Source organism: Ruditapes philippinarum, unplaced genomic scaffold (assembly GCF_026571515.1).
Source record: "Ruditapes philippinarum isolate M1 unplaced genomic scaffold, ASM2657151v2 ctg1764_1_1_1_1, whole genome shotgun sequence".
In the NCBI taxonomy this organism is placed as follows: domain Eukaryota; kingdom Metazoa; phylum Mollusca; class Bivalvia; order Venerida; family Veneridae; genus Ruditapes; species Ruditapes philippinarum.
In genome coordinates this window covers 128,552-149,805 of record NW_026857763.1, presented here as the reverse complement: position 1 = coordinate 149,805, position 21,254 = coordinate 128,552, and the positions used below count along the sequence as shown (strand labels likewise).

The window sequence follows — 21,254 nt, the reverse complement described above, 5'->3', positions numbered from 1 at the left end:
AGCAAGTATATCTGTTCGATATTTATTGTAACAAAAGGATAATAACGAACTTGTGGCGAACATAAAAAAGGTTTACCATCTCAGTAAAGACAGGTGATAAAGATGCAACATTTAAGAAATAAAGTTTATTACATGAATTTATCTTAGTACAGAAGATCAATTTGAGTCAGTGTAAAATTATACGAACAACAGAAGAAACAATGTTACTTGAAATGATTCGCTTATCGATACAAATGCATCTCATTACTGAATCATTCCAAAAAACAATGAAAAAAACAACATATTAAATGTTGTTAAATAAGGTAAAAGAGTTATAACGCCATGTAAGTGTTTCTTTGTAATAAGGCATACCAGACGTCTATTCATAATTAAATCATCAACAATGTCAGTATGCTTAACAGGAGGAAAGCAATACTGACGCCATTGATAGCTGCGTTGTTTTTATTACATTCGGCTGAGACTGTGACGGCTACGGTCGTTGATCCTGTCTTTTTAGGGTTTTCATTGTCAACCGCATTGATGACCAATGTGTAGCTTGCAGTTCTTGACATTGAAAGAGCATTTGCAACCTGTATAACTCCAGTAGCTGTACCAATTTTGAAATCATTGTTTGTGTTTCCAGCAGCTACAATTAAAGCAACAGAAGTCTTTATGTCAAAAGAAAAAGTTGTGAAAAGATGTACTTAGTATAAACTTAAGCGTATTTATTTCAAAGAACTGAATCAGCAATATATATTGAAACAGATACAGTGATTATTATTCATATTTTGTGAGGATATTCTTTGTCAAAATCTTCATAATCTTACGGAAACACCACTGTGAATCAACTTCAAAATAATAAATTCTTTGAATTGTAAAATTGCTTAAAACTGACAACGTAAATTGATTGCTGTTTTGCATTCAATAAATCTATTCCATCATGTGTTTATGTTAATTACATATCATTTAGCAATACTTGGTCACAAAACTCCTCAGTTAGGAAATTGGTTTATATTATAAGATAATATGTTAGAGTATTGATTCCTCAAAAACTTCAGACGTAGTACTTACACGCTATGCTATGCGTGACAGTCTGACTCTTAACTGAATCTGTTGCCAGGACAGTTATCAGGGTTGTGTCTGAAAATCGATACAAAAACATAGTTTAGTTTCATATTTATACATTATGAATTTCTTTATTCATAGCACATTGAAATTAAAATAAATAAAGGTATCATTTCTACTTTTTAGACATAGACTCTTATTAAATGTTAGTGCTGCTGTTATATTTGATATGCATAGTCTCGTCTCATGAAATGATAATTGTATGCATGATTTGTCTCCTAATTCTCTGCAAAAATTCCTTTATATTTGAACTTGTATTGTTAAACAGCTTAACATTATGTCTTTTGGTTTTACCTATAACTGAACCATCTGCAATACACTGCTCATACTTTTGCGATCCGAAAGATGGTTTTGTTCCCACCTTTGTCACTGTGACAGTAATAGTGGCAGTTCCTGAAGCAGGAGTGGTTACAGTGTTGTCCGTTGCTCTGTAATTGATAATTTCAATGTGCATATCACATAATAATAACTCAAAATGCTATTTTATGGTAAATTACCATGGGCTCTCTTTTAACAATGCCTTATGTATGGTGGCCGATAGCATGCATTTTCTTATGTATGGTGGCCGGTAGCGTGAATTTTCTTATGTATGGTGGCCGGTAGCGTTCATTTTTAAGCCGCGAGAGATTTTACCGTCAGTTTATAATTGTCGTGGGCAACTTTTAAATCCGCGAAATGTTATGTCGAAACTGTATAAAATGTCGCGGCTTATAGTTTACCACATTTATCACATTTATGTCGTAAAAGTTTTACGAAGAAAACCGCGACATTTTCTGTCTACATAAGAGACTAAGCCGAGCAAACATATGCATACTTTAGGTAGCCGATTGCGGCAATTATAATCAGCGACATTTTGTTTTGATGTATACCAGTTTGGGCATTAAGTCTCGACTTTTTATGCCGGAAAATGTCTCTTATAAAAAGTCGCGGCTTCTGTTTAAAATTTCGTGCGGCTTTTTTTATGAAAATCTAACTGGTCAGCGTGATTCACTCGGGTTAAATTAATCCATCTGCGCAAAAGTCACGGCTGAAAAATTGCAATTACTCGCCGCGATATTTTATGAGACATTTGTTCAGGAACTAAACGTCGCGGCTTATAGTTTTCCCCTCGCTTTTTTCAAGAATTTCTACAACACTTGCAAAAAATGGCGCGGAACTAATTCATTCTATTCCTCGACTTTTTATAGACAAACGAGGGATAAAATGTCGAGTCAAAGCATTGACGATATTGGCTACTGTAGTCGAAATGTTCCTGTTACAAACGACTGTTATAAAATATCGAGGTTTATACGTTACCCTCGACATTTTGTACAATTTCGGCAGAAAATATTGCGGGTTTGTAAGTACCCCGCGACATTTTATGATAAAACGATAAAATTTCTCGCGGCCATCCTACTTATGTGTTCAAATATACTACAACATAAACATCACTTTGCATATACATGTATTTGTTAGTATAAAGAAGTGCTGGGTCAGTTAAATGAACATTGTTATGTTGTAATTTAAAAGAAATTTGGTCATACTGCCGCAAGCAACTATTCATCTGATGTACAACAGACAACCGCCTTTAATTAAGTGAAACTTTTTTCAAAAGGACAAAACAATTGTGAAGAATCTAAACAAAGCACAACATTGATGCTTAATATACCATTTGTATTATAATAAACAAACTTGTATATTTGCATGAATTTGAAGTACAAGAAAACCACTGCAAGTCTAGATAGTTTGAAAGCAAAACATTGCATCATTTAAAAGTGAATACCATATATACTATTTAAATCATTCACTATGATTTAACAACCCCAAAATATAATTTTGTTAAAAATGTGAGATAGATTGGCTTTTGAAAAGACAACGTATGCTCTTAAATGTAATTATAGCTTCTAAAATGTATTTATATAAATAGATACTCAACTTACACGATATTAAGTTTGTACGTAGGTGTTTTATCGGCATCAAGGTTAGCTGTTATCGTTAATACACCAGCTGCAGATAATGCAAATGGAGCAACTGCTGGGGATAAAGCATATGTGACCTGGGTAGCATCGGTTACAGCAACGTACGTTGTTATTGTGGTTGTTAAAGCTTGAGATTCAGGGATAGAGAGTGTCCCAGTTCCACTAGCAGCTGATGTAATGACAGGTTCAGTCCAGGATTTAATAGCCGACTCTGGAATAGATTGTAAACATTTTGTGTATACATACATTTTTATGAAATATGCACATCATAGTAATAATCTTTGATTCAACGGGACCAGTCCTGATATAAAAAAGAATTCCATTTAGATGGTCTATTTTAAGTATAACTATATAGGTTTCTGATGGTGGGGTATCTGCGTTTTTACCAAGGCAATTGGAAAAATAACGTAAAAACAGTTAATAAATGTAATGGGTGAATTTCATCTTTAATTGTTTAAAAGTTTACGGTCGTTTTGTAAGAGCAAGTGTAAAAATGACCAATATACTTTCGACATAAATAGTTATTTTCGTACTTTTCATTTCTATTTAAAAATTGGGAAATGAATAAAATGATACAATTTCATACTGCTTTTCCTTTATTTCTTACATAGCGTGTTTGTAGTGTAGTTTATATGTTATGTTTCTATCTATTCATTTTTTCGGATTTTCAATCTCTGTAAATTAATTTAAACTGCCACATGATTCTAGACCTAAACGTAATAGTCAATGCCATATGGACATCAAGACAATAAGTGTGCCATGTATCATACTCCATAATTCTTATTTATATAAAGACAGTGCTGCCACACTCGTATTGATTTATCATAATGCCTTAGACATTAATTAAGTATATCACAATTAAACGATAAATAAATGTTTAATAACAAAACTATCAACAATATAGCCCTACGTTTGAGCTTTAAAATAAATCTTAAATTTTCAGACATTTCTGAAAGTTTAGCTCTCCGTCGCTCGTAAACAACGTCGTCACAAAATTGACCTTAATTTAGTTGCCAATAGGCGCAGGTGGTTGAGAATTACACCATATGATTTTAATCTGGTATTTATCTAAAATTAATGATTTCTTTAAAAACAATAACATTAGTGAGTTTATTTTGTTTTCTTCTCTATTTTTTTATCTAAAAAGAAGAAGCGCGATTATAGACACAACAGTTAACATGTTGAATCTAGCAAAGGTTTATAAGTGTTGTGGCAGTGTATTGCTGCATTGCAGCGGAAAAAGGCAAAGTAGTCAGCTATATTGTTATTTCAATACTTTCAATATACTGTATGTTATAATGTTATATTTTCTTTTATCCATTAATACACATGATTCATTCATTGGTGTAGTGAAGCGACGTCAAACGTGTGCTTTTCAAATTTGGATAGATTTGGTTACGAATTTGATGCCCTAAATGCCTTACCAATAAAACGTAAAAAGGCAGCTATTATCGTTTTGGATGCCAGAACTACGTCCGCACAACACTATTTCAATCATCTCAAAAGAAAAATACAAAACTAAAGGTAAATAAATGGATAAATAGATAAATAGATGGATAAATAAAAAACAAGCTATTTCACGACAATGCAATGAAAGAATCAATGCGTTTTGTTCATTGTAAAACAGTGCTCTTTCAGACGGAGACAACGTGTTTTACGCAGGATTTATTTTCAACAACTGCACACAACTGTCACTCTTGGTAAACTACACTAAATAAATCAGAAATTAGACAGTTGTATAGTCCATTATTTGTATACGAAAATCAGAAAATTAGTCTTTCTATTTGATGAAAATGTAAATAAGTTAGTTTGCAACAAAGCAAAACATTTAAAATAGGTCCCGAAGTGTTAAGCTTATGTATGTGAATGATTTATTTTCTTACATTTTTATTGACGACTCTCAAAATAAATCGTGTCATTCATGTGTCTAATTCAAAATGATATAAGACTCATCTGCAATGCAGACGAATAAATATTGTTAATGTTACAATTATATATTTGAAATAAGCATATTTTAATGATAGCTTTCAGAAAAAAAAACAAAAAAAAAAAACAATATGAAGCTGGGAATCATACTAAAGTTGTGACGCTGTATAGTATCACGTAATCTTAAACATAAAGTGTTTAGAAATATCAATTAAAGAAAACGGTAAACAGGATAATGAAAATGTTATACATGTATTTGGCGCATTTTTAAAAACTCCTTTATACATGGCAATAGATAAAGGCTAATTATTTATCGTCGTTCGTACAAAAAAATTGTGTTAAGATGCATAGATATTATATTCGCAATACTGGCTTTGGACGCTGTTCATTTTGCACAATCTAAATGGTTATACTGGTTAAACGGGGTAAGGGAATGATGTGAAAAGTTTCAAACAAGTTATTGTTTCAGATCTATATCAAATGATACTTAAATATCGGGAAAAAAATTCTTGTCCCGTAATGTCTGAAGACTATAATGAATTCCCTGAAAGAACCTAATGTAATTTTATAGGCACGCATTTTTTAAATGTTTTCTTTGTCAAACATCGTCCAAAATAATTCTTTATGAAATTAAGATACGATTTTGCATTTGATTTTTTCTTTCTTTGTTCAATATCTTTAATACATTATGTAGTATATAATCATTGAATACTACTGCATCTTTGTTTAAAGGATTCTTTTATATTTCTTAATTCATAACATCAATTTTTTTTTATCTTTTCTATGTAAAACTGGCATCTTTCAGTGCACAAGAAGACGTCATCAAATACCTAATAAAGTATCTTTACATCATTTAATATTTAAAATGTTCTGTCTTAGTTTTAAAAAAAAATCAACTCTCTGGTAAAGAATATGTTAAAAGTCTGGTAACTATATTCATACAAAGCGAAATTTAAGCATATGAATTTCCAAATATAAAACAACATACCCGCCAATGGTGACTGCAAAACAAAAATCAAACAACACAGAGCGAATAAATGGATCTTCATGTTAATATCTTTGTAGTAAATGGAATTTATATAAGCCGGTCACAGCGATTTTATTAATTTAAGCCTTTAAACAACATGTTCGTTGTTTTTATACCTCACTCAAGATTAGATAGAAGATTAATTATCTGCGCAAACAAAATTTAAAAGCAATATTCTAATTTAATCACCTGAATTATACCTGAGGAGAGTTAAGAAAAACATATTTACTAACAAATTTACAGAAGAAAAATCATCTCGCACATTTTTATGCTATTCCAGTTTATGCAGAAACTGTACGGGGGAAAAGATCCAATAGAATCCTGCATTTTCATTAAAGCGTACAAAAAAAAGGAAAAACAAATAAAATAACAAAATACAGAAAATAAAAGAAATTTGATAAATTGAAAATTTTTAAAATGATTACTGATTACTGAGTATTGAATATGCAAAAGCTCTGTTCTTTGGATAAATGTAGAATATCTTTAATTTGGTACAATGCCCGATTTTAGAGTTAAAATCTTAAGTAAAACTTAAAATGCATGCTATTGGATCTTTCAAAATATAAAGAAAATTAGTCGGGCTTGTAAAACATTTTATGTCTTCGATTGTAAACTTTCTTAATATCTCAAGTGCTTATTTGAATATCGATAGGATGCAGTTAATTTTTTTAACATTTTGCCTATTTAGCTTCGTTTTTCATTACTTCAGAAACAATAAGACGTAATTTATATGTCTTTGTTAGCTGGGCATACAAATAGTAACACGCGATTATGTTTTTACAGTGATTTAATTAGACCACCTGGAACAAAAAATAAATTTAAAAGGTACACATAGATTTTCATACAACATGTGTAATGGGTAATATTCTTGTACGGTTTCCATTAACTGCATTCTTCAAGGTATGGATATATACCAGCAGATCAAGGTCAAAAGGATTTTGTATGGAAAACTGAATTCATATGCTAGTCAACTGTAATGGTACTAATATCTTTATGAATTTTAGAAACATTTTTAGATGATTTTTTCGTTTCTTTTGTTCAGAGTAGCTTTAAAAGTATCCATATGCTCATAAAATATTTTGTTTACTTATACTTTAAAACTCCTATTTCATAATATCAAATATTTTTAATCTTCTCTATTCCAACTGGCATCCTTCCCTCAGCGCACAAGAAATCTTCATCAAATACCTAAAGTGTTTCTTTACATCGTTCATTTAAAATATATCTCTTAGATTAAAAAACCAAATAATCAACTCTCCGGTAAAGAATATGTAAAGATATGGTTACAATATTAATATAAAGCGAATGAAGCATATTAATTCTAAACGCAAATACAAAACAACATACCCGCCAATGAAGACTGCAAAACTAAAACCAAACAACACAGAGCGAAACTTTGGATCCTCATGTTGAATACTTTTGTGGTAAACGGAATTTTATCAGCCGGCATCAGCGATTTTATTAATTTAATCACTTAAACAATATGTTCGTTGTTTTTATACACTTACATAGTGCAACTCAAGATAAGAAAGAAGATTTATTATCTGCGCAGACAAAATTTGAGTGCAAAATTGTATTTTAATCACGTGCATTTTACCTGAGGAACGTTAAAAAGAACATATCTGAAAAAAAAATACAAAAAGGCCTACAGTTTCACAATCATAAAGATTTACAAAAGAAACAAGATCTCGCACATTTTTATGCTATTGCAGTTGATGCTGCAACTGTACAGAGGGAAAGATGCCATTAGAATCCTATATTTTCTTTTAATCTTACAAAAAAATTAATAATAATAATAATAGATAAAATATAATACAGAAATAGAAAGAAATTTGATAAATTGAGAATAATGAAAATGAATATTGAATTGGGAAAAGCTCAGATTATTTCTTCAAAATCTTTATTTGCACCTTCTTGGACAAGAGAATAATACCATCGTCATATAGAATGCCCGATTTGAGAGTGAAAATAAAAAGTAAAACCACTAATCTATGCTAATGGATATTTCAATACATAGAAAATATACGTCGGGCATTTTAAAATATGTTATGTCTTGGATTTTAAACTATTTTTCATATCTCAAGGGTTTATTTGATCATTGCAAGGATTCAGTTTATTTATTCAGCATTTTGTCCATCAGATTTATAGCTTCGTTTTTCATTACTTTAGAAGCAATAAGGCGTAATTTATATGTCTTTGTTAACTTGGGCATACAAATAGAAACAAGCAATTATGTTTCTTCCCATCGCAAAAGTTTTAAAATGTTCCCGGCAACCGTGATTTAATAAGACCAACTGAAACATGAAATAAATCTACACGATATAATTTGCTTTTAATACAATAGATGTTATTTGTATTTATAAAGATTATGTTCGTATACTGTTTAACTTTACTGCTTTGAGACACTTTAAAAGACCCTTTAAGGGATGGATATATATACCAGCAGATCAAAATCAAAGGATTTAGCTTGCAAAAGTGAATTTACATGCACCTCTATTTTAATGGTTCTAATATATCAAACTTTACTGACTGACATTCATGGAGATTCTTTTTTTCTTTTTTTTTCCTTTTTCTTTTTTGGCTATCAAAAGAGTATTATATCTTACTAACTTGAATACTTGACGAACGGTGAAATCGCTTCAGTTATAATTCTATTTTGTTCCACAAAAATAATGATATTGTTCCATAGAATGTAAACAGATTGCAATATAAAGTGACATTATGTCCATCTTACTGTATATGATGAGTGTACATGGAAAAGTCATAATAACTTTACATTTCGTAATGATTGTTTATAGTTTTAAATTTTACTTAACATATATTATCAATAGTCCACATGAAAAACGGAAAATTCTATTATTAGGAATGTACAGGTAAACTTCAATTGAAAAGAGAGTGGGGTATACTTTTTATATTATAGGCATTTTTTATATTTTATCCAAAGCAATGTTAGTTCTCAATTATTGATCAACGCCATTCCTTTGAAATATATAGCTTATCCAGCTATACTTGAACACGAAAAAATGAGCACAATGTCACTTTAATAAAAACTGGAACGGTCGTTATCCGGGTGCAAAGCAGCCGAGTCTTTTAGAACTTTGAAAAAGTCGCATGATGACACGATTAACTTTGTGAGTCGTCAATAAAAACAAAAGTATATTAAAACATTCACATCACATTAATCAGCTTTACACTTCAGAACCAATTTAAGATTTCTTGCTTTATTTTAAAACTTGTTTTATTTACATTTTCCTCAAATGGAAATACAAGGCTCTCTTATCTCCGTATACAAATAATGGACTGTGCAACTTTTTGTAGTTTACCGAGATTTGATATCGTAGAACCAGGCTAAATCATGTGTAAACACGTTTCATCTATAAATAGCAAAGGTAACTCTAATGGGGAACTCCAAATCAGTCCCGAGGCGTGCACGTCGCGGAGAAGGCACACGGAAGGTAATAATAATAATAATAATAATAAAAATAATATCTTTATTTAAAGAAGGTTACACATTAAGAACATACAATAACAATCATATATATCTTATTTCCAAAGTGGCCTTCTGAAAAAGAAAACAACAACAACAACAACAACAGGACATGCATAGGTAGAAAAATGAATGTATAATATGTAATTTTTAGAATAGTACAACTCATATACTTTCGACAGGCACTCAACAATTTTTGTTTAAACATATATGTATATTGCATCATTTGTTCGTTCGTTCATTCGTTCGTTCATATATTTATTCATTCATTCATTCATTCACTCACTCATTCATTCATATGAACATCAAGATATGCTTTGTATTTTTCTTTAAAACATTTAAGGTTAACATTACGAATATTTAAAGGTATATTGTTCCATATGTTCATGCCATAATAAGAAAATGTGTCTTTGATATAATTTGTTTTAGGTCTTGTCCATAATACAATATCTTTCCGTGACCTAGATCTTAAGTTATATATTTTGTTGTCGGATAAAGTCATCAGTTCTGTCATATACGTCGGTGCCATGTTATTTAAAGTTTTAAAAACAAGCACCGCCGTGTGGTATTTACATCTGTCAAGGAACGGTAACCAATTAAGAGTTTCGAATAGATTTGTTGACGGAGATCTTTGAGGTTGCTGTAAAATGATTTTAGCAATTCGTTTTTGTAACTTACAAACATTATTTATGTAGTTTGTGTTTCCTTTACCCCATATAATACAACAATAGTCCATAATGGGCAATATATATGCATTGTAAAACAAAAATTTCATATCAAAGTGCAAAAAATACGATATTTTTTCAAATAAGGCAATTTTTCCGTTAAGTTTTTTTACAAAACATTGTCAATTTGCAAGTGCCATTTTAAGTTGTTATCTATGCAAATACCCAAGACTTTTTGATCAGTTACATTTTTAAGAGCTATTTCATTTATCTTAAGAATTAATTTTCTCATAATATTTACTTTTTGTCTTGTTCCTATTACCATACATTTTGATTTATCTGGATTTAAGGCCATATTATTTATTTTGCACCATTTGTCAATGTTATTTAAATGATCTTGAAGTTTTATTTCTACTTTTGATTTATTTTCTCCGGACTAATAAAGAGTGGAATCGTCTGCGTATAATAATTTATATCATCACCAATGAAAGCCATGTTATTTATGTATATTAGAAACAATAGAGACGAAATATTGAACCTTGTGAACACCGGAAATTATTTTCATTGTCTGAGATTGAAAATTACTTTTCGTTACCAGTTGTATTCTATTAGAAAGATATGACATAAAAAAACTTAACGGCATTTCAGAAAAATGATAAAGTTTAAGTTTATGCAAAAGTATTTCATGGTCAACCAAATCAAAGGCTTTCTTTAAGTCTAAAAATACAGTCCCTATAATTTTTCCACTGTCAACATCTTTTAACCAAGTATCTATTAAACTTATGAGTGCAGTATTACATGAATGATTTTTACGAAATCCTGATTGTTTATTATGAATAATGTTCGTTTTTTCAAAGAATGAGTGTATTTGTTTGGCAATATGGCGCTCAAATATTTTGGATATAGTTGACAAAATTGATATCGGTCGATAGTTAAGGTCTAGTCATCTAGAAAAAAAATATGGTAAAAATGCGAAAATATATCTATACTTAAAAATAAAAAGAAATGTACGAAAGGAAACATACAACTTTGGTTTTAATTTTAATATCGTTAAAAGCGTTTTCTTGTCAAGTCATAAGCTAGTATTAAGGTTACTAATATAATAGTAAATGCTACTACTAGGAAAGACAACAGCCAGAATTAGATCTGGTATTTTAGTATTTAGTCGTAGCAAATTCTTTACCAGATGTTTATTATGATTATTAAGATGATTTCTAGCTTAATTTTTGAATTTAGGTCATCTTGGGTCAAAAACTTTGTATCACAGACGAAATATAGAAACACCTTGTTGACACTCTAGAGTTAACATTTTCAGCTTAAATATCCTAAAAATTTGTCAAAAAAGTTAATTTGATAATTTCTAGCTCAAGTTAAAAAACGGATGATCCGGGGTCAAAAACTTGGCCACGGAACCCAAATATTAAAAAAAACTTGTAAATGCCATAAATGTAATATTATCAGCCAAAATATGCTGGAAATTTGTCTGCTTTTCATTCATAGCTAACAATATTTATTAAGAGCCTTAATAATCAGGTGAGATATGAAGAACATGGACCTAAAACACAAAAATTAAAATTCACAAATGTGTGACATCGCTTTTCTATATAAAGGCGGCTATTAAAGTTTTTGAAGCCACACAGCACTAGTATCCAAATCATTTTCAAAAGAAAAAATACAAAACTTATATACATTTAAATTTCTTCAAAATAAACTTATTTCCTAGTTTCAAAAAGTAAAGGAACGGATAGATTTAAAAAAATCAGATGATTTATTACAATCCAATGCAACATTAATGCGTTTTGTTCCGCGTGAAACAGTTCCCCTTGTGTGTGTATTTGAGTTTGTTTGTTTGGCGCCGGAATAACCATGTGTCCGAGATAATAGCCTTTTTGCCGGTCCACTGTTGTAGTCGCATCGGGGACGTCTTTTCATGCCTAATCTTCCTGAAGCCTATTCTTCTACGATGGTTGTGCAGGAGTCGACAATACTGCCAAGGGATCAGCTCTCCGAAAAACGATAACAAAAACGGCACCCTCCAGAGTTAGTCACGACAGCTCAACCGATCATCTCTGGTGGTACTTGAGATGACTAGACCTTAACTATCAATTTATGTATACCTTGTTTATTTAATCACTAAGAAAGCCATCACTAACAAAACTTAATACATATTCTGTTATAATGAGTACAAAAATACAAGTATTTCTTGTACATAAAAATAGTTCTCTGCTTTTGATCAGAAAGAACACAAGTTTAGGTATCAGCTTTTAAGATTTAAGAGCTGTAATTGATTTAGTAAAATGCGTAAAAGGGGCTTCGCTGAAGACCTTTAGCCTACGCCAGCTTACATATTCTTTTATAATAAAAGGCTAAATCACATCCTATGAATCAAAATATATCCCATTGATGGTACAAAGAGATGTGTGTTACACGAGTACGAATAATTTCTGCTGAGAAGTTAGCTCACCGGCCAGCGTGGTTTGTGTCCTTATATATGGGAAACATTCCCTTATGTTTATTCACCAACTTTAGTTTTTACATTTTATTATGCTCATTATCAGTATTATGACGTTCTATCACTTTTGTTACATTTTATTATATATTAATAAAATTTGCATTACTAGAATATCCTGTGCTAGAATGCGTTTTAACAAAATCAGAGGATATTAAAAGTCAACTGTAATGCAGTTGATGTATGTGACATATATAAGAGTTTTATTTAATGTGAAATATTTTTGTACTCATTATAACTGTACAGTACAGTAAGAGTTGCCTCTCTTTATATTCTGCTCTTGTGAAAATTGGCTCCGCCTTTTAGTCTTCGTCTATTTCCGTGATAATGCCATATATGGAAGTTGCGAAATCGTTTACAAATGTTAATTGCGTTAGAATGTAAAATGATGTAGAATGATGTCAACCTGAGAGTGTTAACTGATGCATTTACATTCTCAACGTCATAATGTACGGCATAAACCGTGTTTTGTACGTTGTATCGTGTACATTTATACGAAGTCATGTCAAAAATTTGAAGTTATACATTCCTAAATACAGTTTGCAATTTATGTAAAATAGAGAAAATAAGAATCCCTAAAGAAAGTCCAACACAACAGAATTGAAAATGTTGCAGGCTCGGTTTGATTGAGCCTGTTCATGGACGGTACTGGAAAGTGCAAGTTACCGTCCACGCCCCCTAGCACCGGCTTAAGCAGAATTCAACATTTAAACATGAGATGGTGAAATTTTGAATTTAGAAACATCCGCAGATGTGTTCATACGGCGGTTATCATGGAACCTTCAACGTGACACTCCCGTGCCATTCCATGAAAAGCGGCGTATGGTCCCCAAGTAATAGAAAGCGTGTGCCTTTAAGTTGCATGTAAACAGCTTCCATTTTATCAAATCGAGATAATCAAAACGCTAAATACCGGTGCAGTATGTAACTTTTGGATCAACAATTAGATTTTTACTAATCTGTTTAGTAGAACCGGAGTATGCATTGGCAAGTTTCAAAGGCTGGATTTTTGGCAACGAATAGCCTCCATGGTATTTTGCACTGTTAATTTGGAATTAATTAGTTCTGTATTTCAAAAGGTTGACTATTTTAGTAACGATTGGACAAGAATTTTACTCTTTTATAAATTGAACATTACGGATATTTTTTGAAGAATATATTAATGTGGATCACGTGGGTTATTGATTATTCAGGTGACGTTTGTTATGAAATTGGAAACAAACATGACAAATTGTAAAGCTATTTAATTTTAAATGAATACTCACCATTTACTCTTTGATGAGCAAAATGTCACTTTAATGAAATGGTGTTTATCTATTAAGTCTACGAACTACTAAATTCAGTCATTTTAATTCGGGTTATGATAAAAAGTAGTCTGTCACACTTTGCATAAAACATAAATTCCCTGGTTTGTGAATATTTTACTTTTCGTAAACTGTTTTTTCCCTAGTATTAAATGCACCATAAAGTGTGTTTCATAGCGCGTGGGTCCTTAAAGAGGCACTATGTCCATCCAAGGGTATACATTGAGTGAGAGAGTCAACTTTACATTTTGCCATAATTCCTTTTATTTATATAATTTTCTTCGTATGAAACTCACGTGGCCATTGAAATAAACCTTTAACGATATATTAATAAAAAGAGTGGGACAGTCAGTTTATATTAAAGGCATTCTTTTGAATATTAACTATTAGTCATTCACCATTGTAACAGTCATTCTTTTGAAATATATAGTCAATTCAGCTTAACTTCACAATGAAAAAATGAGCATAATGTCACTTTAAGAAAATATTAAATGATTGGAGAATATAGAATAATGTTTTATATAGAAATTGATGTGAAAACCACATTTAACTGCATGTTTTTTGCAAGTTTTACAACTTATTTTGCTGTAAAATATACATTAATTTTCATATTTTTGTTACAATTGAAGAACAAAATGAATGGAAATACATGTAACTTTTTGATAATTTGATATCATGACCTGCAAAATAAGGTAATATGGCAACAGAGGGTAATAAATCTAGTTGAATCAGATTTTTGTGACGTAAAGCATGATAACACTATTAGGATATTATCATACTAATTTATTTTAGTTAGAGTGGTTTGGAAGCTTTAAACTTTTTGAAACACTTTCGAATCCGTTTCCGGAACCAACCAATGCTAAGCAATGAGTGTAAAGTTTTTGCACACGGAAACAACGGCTTGTCCACGACGGGGTTCGAACCCTAAACGGTCAGAAATCCTTACATTACTATTCCGATGCGTTATTCACTCGACCACGCCGATGATTAAAATATTCTAATTGTTTTGTTTCAAAGAGAAGATACATCTATTACTCTTCGAGATACGGGAGCATCAATTGAGACGACCACTGTGTAATTAATCATCATGTAGATCATCTTGCGAGATGTTTTGACAAGGAAAACAGATTTAGAATACCACATGTGGACTTTACTGATTAGTATTGTTTGGTATTGACGGTGCGGCCAGTATATTTTATCGACATTTATTGTAACAATTGGATAATAAACAGCTTGTGTCGAACATAAAATTTTTTACCATCTAAGTAAAGGCAGATGATATAGATGTAAAATAAAGAAATTAAGTTTATTAAAAAGATTCACAAGAGTACAGAAAAGCAAGTTGAGACAGTGTATAGTTATATATAACAACCAGGAGCAACAATCCTACTTGAAATGATTCGCTTATCGATACAAATGCATCTCATTACTGAATCATTCCAAAAACAATGAAAATAACAACATATTTAATGTTGTTAAATAAGTTAAAAGAGTTCGAATCACGCACTGTAATTGTTTCTTTGTAATAACGCAGACGTCTAAATTAAATCATCAACAGTGTCAGTATGCTTAACAGTAGGGAAGCAATACTGGCGCCGTTGATGGCTGAGTTGTTTTTATTACATTCGGCAGATACTGTAACGGCTACGGTCGTTGATCCTGTCTTTGCAGTTTGTCCATTGACAACTGCATTGATGACCAATGTGTAGCTTGCAGTCCTTGTCATTGAAAGAGCCTTTGCAACCTGTATAACTCCAGTAGTTGCACCAATTTTGAAATCAGTGTTTATGTTTCCAGCTACAATTAAAGCAACAGAAGTCTTTATGTCAAAAGAAAAAGTTGTGAAAAGATATACCTGTACTAAGTATAAACTGAAGCGTATTTATTTCAAAGAATTGCCTCAGCAATATATATTGGAACATTTAAAGTGATTATTATTCATATTTTGTGAGCATATTCTGCGTCAAAATCTTCATAATCTTACTGAAACACCAATGTGAATCAACTTCAAAATAATAAATTCTTTGAATTGTAAAATTGCTTAAAATTGACAATGTAAATTGTTAGCTGTTTCGCTTTTAATAAATCTATTTTATTATGTGTTTATGTTAATTAAATATCATTTAGTAATATTTGCTCTTTTTATGGTCACAAAACTTATCAGTTAGGAAATTGTTTTATATTATAAGACAAAATGTTAGAGTATTGATTCCTCAAACACTTCAGACGTGGTACTTACATGCTATGCTATGCGTGACAGTCTGACTCTTGTCTGAATCTGTTGCCAGGACAGTTACCAGAGTTGTGTCTGTAAACCGATACAAAAACATAGTTTAGTTTCATATTTATACATAATGGATTACTATATTCATAGCACATTGAAATTGAAATTAATGAAGGTATAACCTCTAAAATGTTTTAGACATAGGCTCTTGTAAAATGTTACTGCTGTTGTTAGTTTTGATATGTCTAGTATCACGAAAGGATAATGCATGCATGATTGGTCTGCAATATATATTTTTATAGTTGTACATGTAAATATTAAAAACTTGAAACTATTTTTTCCGTTTTTACCTATAACTGAACCATCTGCAATACACTGCTCATACTTTTGCGATCCGAAAGATGGTTTTGTTCCCTTAGTCACTGTGACAGTGATAGTGGCAGTTCCTGAAGCAGGAGTGTTTGCAGTGTTGTCCGTTGCTCTGTAATTGATAATTCAATGTGCATATCACATATTAAAAACTCAAAATCTATCTTCTGACAAATTACCATGGGCTATATATTTACAAAATATGACTTATGTATGGTGGCCGGTAGCGTGCATTTTCTGATGTATGGTGGCCGGTAGCGTGCATTTTCTTATGTATGGTGGCCGGTAGCGTGCATTTTCTTATGTATGGTGGCCGGTAGCGTGCATTTTTAAGCCGCGAGAAACTGTTTTTCAAAAGGAAATAAATTCGTGAAGAATCTAAACGAAGCAAAAAATAAGAGCTTAATATACCATTTGTATTATAATAAACTTTTGGAATATAAAACCTTGTATATTTGCATGAATTTGAAGTACAAGAAAATCAATGCAAGTCTAGATAGTTTGAATGCAAACCATTGCATCATTCAAAAATGAATACCATATTGGTTTCAACTATTTGAATAATTCACTTTGATTTAACTTCCCAAAAATATAATTTTGTTAAAAATTTGATAAAGATTTGCTTTTGAAAAGACAAAGTTTGCTCTTAAATGTAATTAAAGCTTCTAAAGTGTACTTATATATAAAGATACTCAACTTACACGATATTAAGTGTGTATGTAGGTGTTTTATCGGCATCAAGATTAGCAGTTATCGTTAATACACCAGTCGTAGATAATGCAAATGGAGCAACTGCTGGGTTTAAAGCATACGTGACCGTGGTCGCATCGGTTAAAGCAACGTACGTTTCTATTGTTGTTGTTAAAGTTTGAGATTCTGGGATAGAAAGTGTCCCAGGTCCACTGTCACCTGATATATTAGGTGTTGTCCAGGACGTAATAGCAGACTCTGGAATATAGAAATAAATATAAAGATTTTACGTATACATTAATGTTTCATAAAAAATGCGCATCATAGGAATGATCTTTGATTTAGATTTTTCTACAGGAACAGTCCTGATATTAAAAGGAATTTCATTAAGATGACTTATTTTCAGTATAACAACATTATGCTTTTTCTATTAGGGTTTCTTGCTCATTCTGCATTTCGACGAAGACAATATGAACAAACTGTAAAACACTTAATAGATGTAAGACGTGAATTAAGTCTATAAAATTTTAAAGTTTACAGTGGTTTTATAAAAAGCAATGAGTAAAAATTGACCATTATACTTTTCAAAATAAATTAATAATTCGTATTTTTAATGTCTTCAAAACAACTTATTTTTTTATATTTCATGAAAATCGTAGTTGCGGCATAATTTATATATAATTCTATAAATTTAATTTATACGGATTTCTATCTCTGTATATCATAAGGATATTACACCGTTTCTGCGACAGACCGGACTCTCTGTCGCTATCGCTTCCGCCGAAGTATATTTTTTCATAAGAACAGCACGGATGCACATTAACATATGCATAGTATTGTATTTTTTTTACAACTTTATAACGGCAAAATGTCATTTTAAGAACAGAATTCATTCATTCATTCAAGGCGCACGAAAACTTTTACTTATTCAAATTCTAACATAATAACTTGAATTTCTCCTCTCAATTTAAAGCGATCTAAAAAAAAAATATAACATTTCTTTTTGTACCGGATACACTGCAGGTAAAAGTCATAAAATAAGTGAAAATGATGTCAACAGGTGCCAAACCCAGCGGTTACAATGATTCAGTGCCAAGCCGACGGATCAAAACAAAATAAACATATTAACATATTCGCGTTCTTTGGGACAACGGTTGAGAATTACACCATGTGTTTTTTTTATCCGAAAGTAATCTTAAATAAATCATAATTTCTTTAAAAACTATCATATGAGTAAGTTTATTTATTTTATTTTCTATCTTCATTCACGATTATAGAACCAAACAGATAACATGTTAAATCACACAATGTTTCGAAGTGTTGTGGCGTTGTACTGCTGTATTGCAGAGAGAAAGGCAAAGATGTTAGGTATATTATTTTTCAAACTTTTCAATGCTATGTAACAATGTTTTTCCCTCTATCCATTAATACACATGATTTATTTATTGGTGCAGTAAAGCGAGGTTATACGAGTTCTTGTGGATAGATTTGGTAATGGGTTTGATGTCTTTAATTCTTTTTCAACAAACGTAAAAAGCGGCTATTAAAGACAACGTCCGTAGAACACTATCTCAATAATCTCAAAAGAATTTTTTAAAACCGAACTTGTTGTCTAGTTAAATGGATAAGAAGGGGAAAAAAACAAGCTATTTTATGAAAATGCAATATTTGTTTTGTCTATTGCAAAACACTGTCCCTTGTGACAGAGATAACGTGTTTTACGCTGGATTTAATTGTAACCATGATACAAAGTCTCGATAAACTACCCTCAAAACACGAAATTATACAGTTGTACAATCTATATTGTATACAAATTAGAAGACATTGTCTATCTATTTGGCGAAAATGTAAAATTTAAAAAATAGTTTGCAACAAAGCAAGAAATTTTAACTTATGTATATGTGAATGATTTATATACTTGCATTTTTATTGAGGACTCACAAAATAAATCGTGTCATTTGGAGTAAATCATGTGTTTAATTCAAAATGATTTAAGAAACAACACCCCCCCCACTCCCTCCTGACCCCCTAAGATAAAACGGGATCAGGGAATGATGTGGAAAGTTGCACACAAGTTATTGTTTCAGAACTAAATCAAATGTAACACAAATATCAGAGAAAAAAATCCAGCTCCGTAATGTCAAAAGACCTAAGTCGAGTTCCTTAAAGAACGTAATGCAATTTTACAGGCACAAATTCCTAAATGTTTCCTCAGCCATTCATCGTCCATAATAATATTTTATGAATCTAAGAGAAGTCTTCTTTTCTTTTGTTTACAAAATCTTTAAAAGTATTCAGAAACTCATTGGATACTACTGAGTCTTTGTTTAAAGTATTCTTTTATATTCCTAATTTCATAACATCAATTATATTTATTTATTATATCTACAACCGGCATCATTCAGCGCACAACAAGACATCATCAAATAATAAAGTAGTTGTTAAAATCATTCATTTAAAATATTATCTCTTAGATTTAAAAAAAACACCTTTCCGGTAAAGAACATGTTAAGATCTGGTAAATATATTAATGTAAAGCGAGTTTAGCATATTAATTCTAAACGCAAATTTAAAACAACATACCCGCCAATGGAGACTGTAAAGCTAAAACCAAACAACACAGAGCGAAATATTGGATCCTCATGTTGAATGTTTTTGTGTTAAATGAAATTTTATCAGCCGGAAACAGCGATTTCATGAATTTAAGCACTGAAACAATATCTTTATGCTTTTTATACTTTACGTAATACTGTCACTCATGATAAGATAGAAGATTAATTATTGGTGCAAACATAATTTGAGGGCAAAATTGGTTTTTTATCCGTGAATTTTACTTACGGCGAGTTAAGAAGATCATATACTAAAACATAGACCTTTGTGTTACAAAACTGCATTTTCACAGAAAGAAAAATCTCGTATATACGCTATTCCAGTTGATGCTGTGACAGTTCGGAGGGAAAAATATCATTAGAATCTTGCATTTTCTTTAAATCTTACATAATAATAATAATAATAATAATTATAATAATAAATGATAATAATACTAATAATAATAAAATACATATATAAAAATAAACTTGGTAAAGAATGAATATTGAAATGGGATTCTACAAAACATATATTTGCACCTGCTTTAACAAGAGAAGAATATCATCGTCATAAAGAATGGCCCATTTTAGAGTGCAAAAATAAAAAAGTAAAACCATCAATCCATGCTAAAGGACCTTTCAATACATAGTAAATATACGTCGGGTATTTTTAAATATGTTATGTCTTGGATTTTAAACTATTCTTTATATCTCAAGTGTTTATTTGATCATTGTAGAAATGCAGTTAATTTATCCAACAATTTATACATCAGATATATTGCTTCATTCTTCATTCCTTCAGAAGCAATAAGATGTAATTTATATGCCTTTGTTATATATGATTTATCTATGTACTTTTTAGTTGGACATACAAAAAGAAACACGCGATTATATTTTTACAAATCGCAGAAGTTTTAAAGTGTTCCAAGCAACCGTGATTTAATAAGACCATCTGGAACAAATAATAAATTTAAAAGATGCACTTAGCTTTTTTATACGATAGATGTAATGGATAATATTCTTGTACTGTTTCATTTAACTACATTCTTCAAGGGATGGATGTATACCAGAAGATCAAAGTCAAAAGGATTTAGTATGAAACACTGAATTTACATGCTACTCTACTGTAATGGTACTAATATACCGGTAAATTTCAATAAAAAAATGGGACAGTCATACATTTTTGTAATTGAGGCAGTTTTTATATTTTATCTCAAACATTGTTTGCTTTCAATAATTGATTAATGATCATTATAATCTTTTAAAATATATAGTTCATCTCATAATTCTTCACGACGAAAAAATGTGCATAATGTTATCTTAATGAAAACTGGCCCGGTTGTTATCTGTAGTATCAATCAGGTTTTAATGAGATTTATGGATAAATTCTAACACTAAAATTA

General features: G+C 30.8%; 1 protein-coding gene across 5 annotated transcripts; it reads right to left on the bottom strand.

Annotated features, from left to right (window-relative positions):
- Positions 1–110: 110 nt before the first annotated feature.
- LOC132750857 (cadherin-23-like) lies at positions 111–20,182 on the bottom strand. 5 transcript variants are annotated; one of them, XM_060740916.1, is made up of 5 exons: positions 19,847–20,024; positions 17,275–17,521; positions 16,555–16,685; positions 16,220–16,288; positions 111–622 (listed from the first exon to the last, which is right to left on the bottom strand). In XM_060740916.1, the coding sequence occupies exons 1-5, from the start codon at positions 19,959–19,961 to the stop codon at positions 369–371; spliced, it is 816 nt and encodes a 271-aa protein (XP_060596899.1). In that variant the 5' UTR covers positions 19,962–20,024; the 3' UTR covers positions 111–368. The 5 variants fall into 5 exon arrangements, with proteins under 5 accessions (XP_060596899.1, XP_060596897.1, XP_060596900.1 ...); XM_060740914.1 differs by lacking the exons at positions 16,220–16,288; positions 16,555–16,685; positions 17,275–17,521 and adding exons at positions 1,051–1,119; positions 1,399–1,532; positions 3,024–3,273 and having other exon boundaries at positions 111–625; positions 19,847–20,007; XM_060740917.1 differs by lacking the exons at positions 16,220–16,288; positions 16,555–16,685; positions 17,275–17,521; positions 19,847–20,024 and adding exons at positions 1,051–1,119; positions 1,399–1,532; positions 3,024–3,273; positions 7,363–7,523 and having other exon boundaries at positions 111–625.
- Positions 20,183–21,254: the final 1,072 nt, after the last annotated feature.

What these genes read in the sequence shown, in the direction of transcription:
- LOC132750857 (XM_060740914.1), bottom strand. Translation starts at nt 19,961, where the DNA reads ATGAAATCGCTGTTTCCGGCTGATAAAATTTCATTTAACACAAAAACA. An exon ending in TTTACAGTCTCCATTGGCGG is followed by an intron (nt 3,274 to 19,846) that starts GTATGTTGTTTT and finishes AATCTATTCCAG; the next exon opens with AGTCGGCTATTAAATCCTGG. An exon ending in TGCAGATGGTTCAGTTATAG is followed by an intron (nt 1,120 to 1,398) that starts GTAAAACCAAAA and finishes ATCGATTTTCAG; the next exon opens with ACACAACCCTGATAACTGTC.